Source organism: Halictus rubicundus, chromosome 9 (assembly GCF_050948215.1).
Source record: "Halictus rubicundus isolate RS-2024b chromosome 9, iyHalRubi1_principal, whole genome shotgun sequence".
NCBI lineage: Eukaryota > Metazoa > Arthropoda > Insecta > Hymenoptera > Halictidae > Halictus > Halictus rubicundus.
The window spans coordinates 514,029-526,035 of NC_135157.1; the positions used below are offsets into that span (position 1 = coordinate 514,029).

At 39.3% G+C, this 12,007-nt stretch overlaps 1 protein-coding gene across 15 annotated transcripts in view; it reads left to right on the forward strand.

The window, feature by feature from the left end:
* The first annotated feature begins 4,638 nt into the window (after positions 1-4,638).
* LOC143357303 (diacylglycerol kinase theta) overlaps positions 4,639-12,007 on the forward strand; it is a 90,804-nt gene continuing 83,435 nt past the window's right edge. For 6 of the 15 annotated variants that reach the window (XM_076793697.1, XM_076793699.1, XM_076793706.1 and 3 more), the window contains exon 1: positions 4,644-6,788. In XM_076793697.1, the coding sequence (XP_076649812.1) occupies positions 6,653-6,788 (136 nt within the window). In that variant the 5' untranslated portion in view covers positions 4,644-6,652. Of the gene's footprint in view, positions 6,789-12,007 lie in introns of all 15 variants that reach the window. The other 9 variants (XM_076793698.1, XM_076793702.1, XM_076793703.1 and 6 more) reach the window with 4 other exon arrangements.

Sequence of the window (12,007 nt, forward strand, 5' to 3'; positions counted from 1 at the left end):
TCACCTTGACTTTTTTAAATGGAACCACCCTTTTTTAAACACCTACAATGATAGTCCCTTTCATTAGGAATTCAGTGACTATAATTAGTCCAAGGTCATTCAAGGTCAAGGACAGAAAAAACGTATAAAACTAAAATATGGAAGCAGAATACCTGTATTTTATAAACGTTCGAAATGATGGCCGTCTGCGTCGATACATTGTTGTAAACGAGCTCTGAAGGAATGTTGAACTCTGATAAGTGTATCCGACGTGATATTCGTACATGATGTGATGATACGCTGACGCATATCTTCAACTGTTGTTGAAGCATCCGTGTGCACGGTCTCTTTTAGCAGACCCCATAAAAAGAAATCCAGTGGATTTAAATCAGGCGAACGTGCTGGCCATGAAACTAGAAGAGGACGTAAGACTTTCAGACCTAAAATGGACGTAAAAAAGACGTTTTTAAGACGTCACGTGCTATCTGGGCAGTTAACTGTGGAGTTTAATTTGAAAAATCACTCACGGCGCGGAATTAAAATCAAACAATGAGGAATATATACGTCGAACGCAGCCCAAATGCCGCTATTATATATTTTACGAAAACAGTAAAACAAAATGAGAAAGAATTACGTTTTTATTCGAGAAGAAATTAACAATTCATTAACGTTAACCGCACCGCAATAGAGTTTCGGATTGACGTGTATACACGTCGAACGCGCTTAACTGGTTAAGATAAAGGTGAAAAGGTTCAAAATTGTTCTATAACAAAGCAGTAGTGTGTATTATTGCATAAAATATTATTATTTAATCATTGCGAATCATAAAATTAATAATTTACATATAATATTTGAACTTATTTTCTGTTTAAAAAAAAACAGTATCCGAAAAATTCGAATAGCTTTTTAATCGTGCGCAAAACGGTAAAGCTATTGTTGCCTGGGGTCGCAAATAACTTACAGCGCAGGCACTTAAAAATTATTGAGCGAGTATGAATTAGCACTAATAATGAGAAACGTCAAATAGAGTACCAATTATTCGCCTAATTTTAATTATTAAATATTCTGCACCAACAGAACCAATGCAATTTGCAGTTTTTACAAACACTGGCAATTTGATATTTACGTGGTCTCGGTATCAACAATAAATTTGATGTAAACAACAGGTTTTGATAGTTTAAAATATCCACGATTTATAAAATAAGTTGTAAAAATGTTACAATCGATATTTTTTGACGGTCTAAAATATTCATGATTATGTTACGAAACAAAACATCTGATATCTTCAAATCCTCAATAAGAAATCAAAAATAGTAAAAATATTGTAATTGATGCATTCAGACAATGTTAAATTTTCACGATTTTAGAATCAAGTAAAATATTTGACATTTTTCAAATCCTCGAGGAGTATCCTAAAATAGTGAAAATACTATATCGTTGGTATACATTAGGTGGACAAATTAATTCGTAGCCTCTTATTTCGTAAATTCATTAATTCGTTACACACAATTAAAATACTATTCTACTCTCCAAAATAAGATTCATTATTTTCTATACGTTTACTCCACTTAGAAGCAGTTGATCAATCTCCAATACGATAGTTGGAAGATTTGTATTCAAGAGAAAGTTACAATTGACTAATTGTAAGATCCACGAATTACTTTGTACACCTAATAGATTTTTGATGTGAAACAAGAAACCAGAATTTCTCAAATGTCCCAGAAGGACGCAAAAATAGAGAAATACTATAACAACAGATCAACAGATTCTGGGAATATCAAATTTTCATGGTTTTAATATTAAGTCAAATATTTTCAATTTTTTAAATCTTCGAAGAAAATGCACCAATCACCGAGATTGACTAAAAAGCCAAAAGAATGCGGTTAGTGCGGTTGTTCTTGCATTTCTCAAATCAATATAATTGGTAACCACATGTACATGGACTTAAAATACTGTAATTAGATTGTATAATGTGGTCGCTAATGACCTAGATTTTGATGGGACCCTTATAAATAAACAGAATATTAAAAAAGTAGTGAAACGTTCTTTTGATATGAAGGAAGAAACCAGACGTTTCTCGAATTATTGAGGAGGGCCCAAAAATAGTAAAAACACTTAGACTTTAACAGTTTAAAATATCCACGAGTTGGATGTCAAGCAAGAAATTTCCCCTTTCTTCCGCAGGTGAAACCGAAGCAACTATAATAGACGAATTCCAAAAATTAAAAATTCCTCGATTTACATATAATTGATCGCACACACTTTGATTAGAATAACTTTTTGTACAAATGGATCATACGACTTCAATTTTCCTGTAAAGCTAGAAGGATTCATTTAGTAGATGACATGCAATAAAAATTTTGGAAAAGTTGCATTTTAGTACAGATTGCTTTTTACGACTTTCTTATCCGGACTTGTAATGAAAATTTGAAGCATGCGTTTTGAAAATTTCATCGAAATTGACTAATTGGTTTATACGTCAAATGTAGTGAAAATCGTAGTTGCAGGTCAAAAATCGTAAGAAATTGTTATTTCCACCACTTTTGATCGTTTCTATCTAGACTGCCAATTTTTATGCAAAATAAAAATGGTCTAGATTAATTTCAAGTTACAGAAGATACATATGGTAGACATGTATTTCTTTTCTTAATAATTATAATAAGTTGAAAATAATGCAACAGTATATTTAAATTCTTTAACCGTTTTCACTCTTCTGCATTTCATCTATTAATTTTTGTTACAAATGCATTTATAACTTACAAACCAATTATCCAATTTTGATGAAATTTTCAGATTATATAAAACTTATATGAGTCTACAAAACACATTTTCAGAAATTCATTGTAGGCTCGAATAAAAAAAGGTCGTATAAAGACCTTTAGTTTTCTCGCAATTCCGGCCAATTGCAATTCTTTCAAAATTTTCATTTTACAACCCGAAGCAACATTATTGTGGCAAGAAAGATCTTCTTACTGGCGCAGACGACGGTACTGATGTGTTATATCAAAGAAATATTTTTCGTATTACCTACTAGCTTATTATACATAGACCAGAGTTGAACATATTTTATTTGAAATAAGATAACGAACGATCATTTCAAATACTTTATTATTTTCATTTGAAAAATATTATAAAAGAAGTTTTTTATGTCGTGGTCAATTCAAATGAATTATTTGCAAATAATTTTACATTTTAAACATTTTGTCTCAAATAAAATAACAAATAATTTTACAAAAAATGTTGAACTAAATTAATTAATTACTTGACTCGTATAGTAGTAACTTTAACTGACAATGAGTTACATGCGTGAGACATTAATATAGAAATCAATATTTCGACGATGCTGATATGATAGAATTAAGGAGTATTTGAGATTTTATTTAAAATAATATTTAATCAAATAAAAAATAAAATGACAAAATAATTTCAAATAAATTTGAAATAACGAGATAATCTGAAGAAAAATGATCTGTCTCTTGACATAAGACAATACGTGATTATTTCGAATAACATGTCGCCAAATAAACAGTAATATATTATCTTAACTATTAGTTTTTAAATGATTTGTTTGGATAATACCCCAGTCTGTTGTAGACCACATTAGCCCAGATGTAACTGCAATTGAGAAAAGGTGAAAGGCAAATAAATAAAATTATTATATCATAGTAAAACATAATGTAATTGCCACATAATAAGTGAATATACAGTGACTCCCATAATTGATCAAACAAACTTTAATTCAGAATAACTATTTTATAAATGGATCAAACGACTTCAGTTTTTCTCTAAAGTTAAAGGGATTAGTTTAGTAGAAGATGTGTAATGAAATTTTTGGAAAAATTGCATTTGGTTGGAAGCGGGAAAAAATAGAAAAAATAGATTTTACATCATTTTGTTTTGTCTGTGTCTGATGATTTGCTGAAAATTTCATCGAAATTGGTTAACTGGTTTATGAGTTATAAATGATTAAAAGTAGGGAAAATTTCAGATTTTTATGATTTTCGATTTATAATTACGATTTTTACCACTTTTAATTGTTCATAATTATATAATAATAACGATAAACTAGACACAGATACATCCGTTTGTTTATATTTATTTTGTAAATTTGTTCTATATATTTTCAACCTAATGCCATAAGATTCTCTGAGTGGAACTCCGTGAAACTTTTTAGTTTTATGCTGTTAAAGTGAATTAAACGGCATAAAAAATGGCATTCAAGAAACCTCCAAAAATGGTTGTAGAAGCCATTATTAAAAAAATTTGTATATCGGTAAGTGAACATTTGTCTATGCAAATATACTCCATGATACATAGAAGTTTACAGAAAGTTTCTAATTGTTGTGACATAATTTTCTTTATAACGCTTATAAGAGTACAATTTCGTCACGTTACGGTTCAGACTTTTCATGTATTGATTTCTATGGTCATATGGTTATTAAATTAATTATTATGTTTATCATTAGTCTAAATTAACATACCTAAAGAACAATTAGTGAAAAATATATCTGTTTTTGACATTAATTTTTCCATCTAGATTAGGAATTTGCAAGAGAAAGGGTCGCGCAAGAGAAAGGGCCTGGCTGGTTAAGGGGGTCAAAAATGCCTTTCAGTCGATTTTGGCCAGAAATGGCTAGAATCTATTATATGCTCGCTCGTTCAATAGGCTTCCAAGAAAATACATTTCCTGCCAAGTTTCAGCCCTATACCTTGTCTTTAAGGGAAAATACAAAGAAAAACCAAAAACCAGTTTTTGTCTCATTTCCCGAATTGAAGCGCATTTAAGGATTCTAAAAAAATCCGGCACATTTAACATATCAATCCATATATTTGAAAATTATTTCCGGTTTTTCAGTTGCAAACTCTGGTTGTGAAAAATGAAAAACACGAAAAAACACAGATTTCACAATGAAGTTTAAAAGTGACCCTTCTGGAAATTAATTCAATAATAAGGTATTGTTACCAAAACTATCTCTGATTATTTTCATAGTTTGGTTAGGTTACTTCGTAGTTAAAAAAAAAATAGATATAATTTTTGTGACGTTTTTTCGAAGTCATACCTGTTTTTTTTTTAATTCTTGAAATATATTATGCAATCCGTTAACCGGCTAGACCCTTTGTGATTTCTGTTCTGGATTGATAGTGAAATTTCGCGAAACGTCGAGCATGCGGAAGGCTACGGTAAGGCTGGGTTGCCTGTCGAGCGATTCGTCGCGAAATGGCTGGTGCACGCATGGGACGGGAGCGCGTTGCGGAGCCGCGTCGATGCGCGCGAGTAGACGGCGTCGACGGCTGGTCGTCGCTTTGACGTCGTCGAGGCGAGTCGAGTCGAGAGCGACCTCGAAGCGGTTGCTGGTGTGTGTTCCCGAGTGCGAGTGGCTTGCACCGTCGTCGGCTTTGGGCCGACGAATCTCCGCTGGGCCGCGAGGCAGCTGGTATCGCGGGCCGGGTATTCGATATTTCGGAGCGTGTACGAAAGCGGAAACGGAGGAACCAGTGCGGCGCGGAACGGAACGGAGCTGAGCGGAGCGGAGCAGAGCAGAGGCCTCAGTGGGGTGGAGCGGCGCCGCGCCGTCGTTACGCTCGAACTGGGCGCTCCAAGACTACGGGACGTCGCGTCGCCTCGCGACGCGCACCATCCCGACGTTGCCTCCGTCAGCAACGACACCGAACTACGACGCCGCGGTGCCCTGGTCTTCTCTCTGACGTAAACGTGAAACGCGGAACGATGTAATTCAGGATCATCTCGGTGATCGAGTCGTCGCGCGTCCCGATCAGGAACATTCGGAACCATGTTATCCGGTGGGACGAGCAAACTGGAACAATCGTGCGCGCAGTCGACTGCGAAGTTTCGAGTAACTTGACCTGGAGCGAGAGACGAGTTTCGTTTCGCATGTAGAGAGACGGGTTCCGTGTGTATCACTCTGTGAGAAAAATCGAACGGTTTTCCGGGGGTGGGAGAGGATCATCCCACAAGAAAGGAGATACTACTTGAAGGAGACGGCGGATATACGGGGGGTGGGGTGTGGAGGTTAGAAGACAACGGGAAAGAGGGGGTGAAGCGGGATCCCCGGAGAGTACGGGGGCTCCCTCGTGTAAAACCCCAGCGTGGGCCACGGTTGATTCCGGCACTGGACGTCGGTGGTGACGAAGGGGCTGATGTCAGTGCGGCCACTCGGCGCCCGCTCCGTGGCTCGGATGCGCGAACGCGACATCCGCATCGCCGTCGTACCGCGAGTAAAGCTCCCGAAGGAGGCGGCAGCAGTAGCAGCGGCCGATCACGGTGATGGTCAGCCGCGACGACACAGTGGTGACTGGTGACTGGCGTACGATCAAACGCGACCACGGTGTTACGCTAGACGGTGCCGTGCCGGTCGGTCGGTCGGTCGGTCGTCGGTCGTCGGTCGTCGGTCGTCGGTCGTCGGTCCTGGGGGCGCAGTTTCGGGAATAATGCGTGTTAGGCACGTCACACGGCGACGAGGACGACGGTACGACGCGAGGGACCCGAGCAGCCAGCCGCGGGTGCAGCTGCAGCTACGCAATTATGTACGCGTACGGTTTCGAGATCACGTAGTGGCTGCCGTGTAATTATGTTGTCATCGACGCGCGGCACACCCTGTGTAGCTTCACGGTGAAATTCTGGCGTGAGCGGTGCCGCGGTGGAACGGGGAACATGGCGTCGGTCTCAGCTGAGACTCCAGCCAGCCATGGGCACAGCTTCAGCAAGAAGACGTTTCACAAGCCGACGTACTGCCATAGCTGCACCGACATGCTGTGGGGCCTCATACAGCAGGGGTACATCTGCGAAGGTAGGTACCACCCCACCCTGATTCGTAGCCCTGATGTTATAGGCCCCATGTATACTCCTCCTAGGTACGGGAAAGGGTGTCGCTATGGATCATCCGGTGGCTGAACCACGACGATTTCGAATCGCGATATATGTGGTCGTCGGGCGCCAAGATCGGGTTCACCCAAATCCTGCGCATTGATTCTTCGAATTCCATCAACGATCGAGCTAGGGGTTTTGCGATAGTTCTTGAATCGGGACTATCTTTGCGGTCGAATTACGAGAGTCCTCTTTCGTCAATCTCCTCCGAACGCAAGGCTAGATTTTCTAGGGAAAACCACAAGGCTGAGAGAGCCGATCGATATTAGCGCGTTCGGTAACGAAATCGAATACGCGACGCGTTGCCATCGGAGTACGCTCGTCCCGCCTTTTCACGGATTCCGAAACCTTGGTCGGCGTGCAAAGTTGAAACTGGCTGACCTCCAGGAATGATGAATGGCAAGTGCCCATTCACCGTATGTGTAGAGGGTGGTATGTTCATGCAGAAGCCGCTAAGTTCTAATTCCTTCTGACCCCGATAGAACGGCCGTCGGAGCTCTCATTCTGAAACGGCCCCCGACAGACCCAAACGTCTACGAAACCACCAACCTAGATATGTTCGCTGTAAATCGACAGCCGCGATAACATTCCGAGAAAAAGGGCGTTCTGTGTTGCGTGACTTGGCGCCAACTCGACTCAGCAACGTCGCCTTCGCGTTGCGTGCATTTGCAGTTTGCGTACACGCGACTGTTACTCGCATATGTTGCTTCTTTCGCGGGGTTGCTATTACAAAATTGGGTCAATCGAAATTTCCTTCTTCTCCGTTTATGTTTCGCGCGGCATCGGGGGAAGGGAGTGGAGAGTGCGAATTTGAACGATTCACGTTCCCTCGCGTCCGCCTGTCCAAATTCGAATCATTTTCTCGGCACAGCATTATTGATTATCGCTCTTCAAGCAAATATCGATCGTTAACGCTCGATACAACATCGAACCATTAACAAACATCGAATTGTCGATCGAACGATACTTCAATCAAATCTGTCATGCACACGGTGGGTGACGTTCGGCGCTCACGGAGCTCCCCTAATTATTCCACCTCGGTCCGTGAAGATTCTCGCTTGGTCCAAGTCCACCATCTTTGGAATCCGATAACGGGGCGCCACATTTCCCACCCCGCCGCGATTTGCGCACACTCCTGCTCAAGTGTTTACCCCTTGCAACACGGAGCGAAGCGAATATGAAGAAAACAATACCGGAGAAACCGTGTCCCCGTTGTCAGCTCTCTTACCTGTTGGTCGTTCTTAAGGCATCGGGGGTTGAACGGTGTCCAAAAGGGTTTCAATCGGGGGAGGGAGCGCCAGCTAGGAAATTCCGCTAGACTCAACAGTTGAGGGAAATCGAACAGATATTAGGCGGTTCGAGGCGAGGGCGCGCGCATCGGCTCTTTTCACAAGCATTGATCGTGGCGGGGGTGGAGGAGGGGGTGTAGAAGGGAGGGCTGGACGGTGTGGAGTAGTAGCTAGCAGCTATCTGTATATGTATATAGTGGATTCCGGAGAGAGAAAGAGGACGAGCACACGGCGAGAGGGTTGGCGTGAGGCGCAAGGAGGGGGTGTGTACGGGACAAGGAGCTCGTTGACGAGCGGACTTCGTAAAGGATAAGCATCCGTGGACACTTCGGAACTTTGTATCGTTTAATCGAACAATCAGCTCAATTCATGAGCTCGGTTGTTATGGGAGCGTCCAGGCGATAATACGAACTTCTAGGTCACTCTTGCGGATTTCGAATTCGGACCGAACGATTCGGGGAACGACATGATCGATCTTTGTGTCCAACGAATCCTCGTGTTGATCGATAAGATAAGGAATTGGTAGATCAAGAAATGTAACTGTCGTTCCTGGGGGCAGTCTGGTCGGGCGAGTCTCGTGATCAGCTTTCAGAATTTTTTTGTGGCCAACCAGAGCAGTTTTTCTAACGACTTAATTGTACTTTAGCAAATATTTATATATTTGTTTATCGCGAAAAATTAAATTTAAGATGTCTGTGCCGAAGGTATAAAAATTGAGCGTTCTTCCAACTGGCTACCATGATTGCGATTTTTATGAGTGTCTGAAACGATCTTCCATTGAAATTGATTTTTAACAAAATGGCGCCATGTTAAAGAGGAAAGTCCTTGTTTTTGTCTTCAATCCTGACACTAATTTGTTGATTATAGAAACAATTTCGCATATATATATTAATCATTTTTGTACAAACGAGAATCACATCTTTCAGGAATATCCACGCAAATTTTCATCGATAGCAAAAATAAAATAAAATATCAAAGCAAAATGAAAATTGTACAAGTCAATTGAAAGTCTGAAATTAAATAAAAATGTATTTTCTTCTCTTTTAATCATCTTAAAAAGTCGAAATTAATATACATACTTGAATTCGTCTAATGTATTTTCATTTTTGTATTCGATGTATTCATTTTTGACATAAATCCATAAAATACGCATTCTAGTTATGGTTGTTCACGGCAACCATTTCGAGAAACGTGGACCTGGCAAAGGAGCGTTTGAAGTTTCATTTTAAGTGTAGATACAACAACAATAATAATAATAAATACTTGGAGCACACACATAGTGATACTTACAGGTCACAAACATTCGAAAACTGCAATAAACCAAATATCAATTTTTTGACATTTCTAAACCAGAATACCTACAACGTGACATTTCTGAATAACTTTGGTGGGTTTTACAATTTTACAATATCTGTTCAACTATACAAGGTGTTCAGTAACTGATGGTACAACCGAAAAGGGGGTGATTCTACATGAAAAAATAAGTCGAAAATATAGAACAAAATTTTTTCATGTGAGGCTTTGTTTTCGAAAAAATTGACTTTGAATTTTCGCCGGGTACTCGCATGAAAAAATGTTGTTCTATACTTTTGACTTATTTTTTCATCTAGAATCATTCCCTATTCGCTTGTACCACCAGTTACTGAACACCCTGTATATTGAATTTTACCAAGTCCCCATGAACAATGCAGATTTTGTTTTTTATAGAAGGTAAAATACAAAAATATGATTGCACCGATCAGTTGCACACAATGAGTCAACTGAACCTGACATTCGTAGAATTTAGGTAAATATTACTATTTAATCATTGGTATCTTTACTCCCTCTACTTGGAGCGACGTGAAATGACGTGTGTTCGGTGTTTGAGCAGCTCGTCAAATGAAATTTTTGGGACCAGCACCGATTTCTGATTTACTATTTCAGTACAGGAGCGTACCTTTGCGCCCGACGGATTTTACGGTCGCTTCGAATTTCGAAGCTCGGCCGCCATGATGGTTTAAACCATTGCCAGGACCGAATGCGTTCGCCTGGCAATTAGCATGTGACGGCCGAGAATAAAATGAACGGGTTCGTTGAGTTTTCTTGAGGTTACAATATTCGCTGTGTTCGACGCATTCGGATACATTGTAAACGTATAAAATCGGATCGAACGATTCTCTGAGGCGTTTGGAAACCTTGAGTACCGCACAGTGGGCCAGAATCGAAGAAACATGGGCAACATTCATGTCTTGATTTTTGGGGTCGTAGCATCTAATTCTGGCATTACTTATTTGATAGGACGAAGAACCGTCTTGATAAAACTACCCTTATAGATGGTTTCTCATTAAGGGGGTATTCCCATTCAGAGCCGTCAATTTAGACAATTTGTGAGATTAAAAACTAATTGTATTATTAATGTCTTCAAATTGCGGGTACATGTTTGACTATATTTCAAAATGATGCAGTGTAACTTCTATGCAATTTTCTTGATTATTACCTCAATTCAAATTTTACACTTTAATACAGAGATCTCTTTGTCTTGTGAACTAGAATTATGCCAATATCGACGACAGTTTTGTTCTAATTGCTTGAAAAAATTTCACTTTTAATAAATTTCTGCTTCATATGACAGCCATGTTGTTAAAAATTTTGATTTGCATTATCTCAGTTCACAAGATAAAGAGATAGTATTAACGATAATTGCATAAAAATTTCACTGCGTGATTTTGAAATATCACTAAACATGTTTACAAAATTTTAAAACATTTGATTTATACCTAATCAATTTTTATCTCTCAAATTGTCTAAAATTGCTGACTCTAAATGGGAATACATACTCCCTTAACACTCGGGACGCGAAGAAAGCTGACTGATGCATTGCTTCACGAGACTTGAACTTGACTATTATTTATTTAATAAATGAGATCAGATACACAATGGATCCAAAAAGTATTTAAACACTACATTTTCAATTCTCGAAAAATTGTTGATATTTAAATTGTGAACATTTTGTAAAAACGGTAGTACAACCATAAGTCTGGACTCATTTGAAAGCTTGAAGCCTCTACTTTTGCAAAGCAGTGCAAATGTTCCTTTAAGATATTTGTATACGAAGGTTTGGAAAGACCCTTTTTTATTTTCTCATGTAATTCATAGAAATTGCTATTCTTTCAAAATTTTTTTTACGTCATTTGGTAAACCAATTCTTCTAATTGTCCAAAGAAAGTCAGGTCGTTGGCTCCGATTTCGAAAAAGTTATAATGTTTTAAAGGGTGTTCGAACGCTTTTGTGCGCCAGTGTACGTCAATCAAGTAATCGCCTACGAAAAGATCTAGTTTTAACCAGTTAGCTGTTGCGACCTCTTTGAAAAATGTGTACCTAAGTTGCGTCGCAAACATTAACCGCTGTTTGAATTATAGCTGTTTTGACAAGTATACTCGTCATGACACAAAATATTGCCATTTCTTCATGACGAGTATACTCGTCAAACACAGTTAACTGGTTAACCTGCTCGATGCATGAACATTTTTTAATGAATTCCATTTATTTTGTGGAACCAACCCTCTGTGGTGCCGGAACATTTAGGCCGCACGAAACCATATTGAAACGTTACCGTTCTGATACTGTCATACAAATGCCATCGGAGTTCTCGGTTTCCTAGAATACACACGTGTGCATCAAAAAGGCAGTGCTATGCCGCGATGAAACGAGCTATTCTGCGGGCTGATGCTGTTTTCCTGGATCTTCTCGTTTCGCCGCGGCACGCGGCATGCGGCATGCCGTGGTGCCAAGGCGGCAAAAAGGCCATTTTATACATTTTCGTGTAGCCTAATAGTGAGTGCATAATGTTCCAAAGTTTGATTTAAAAAAAATT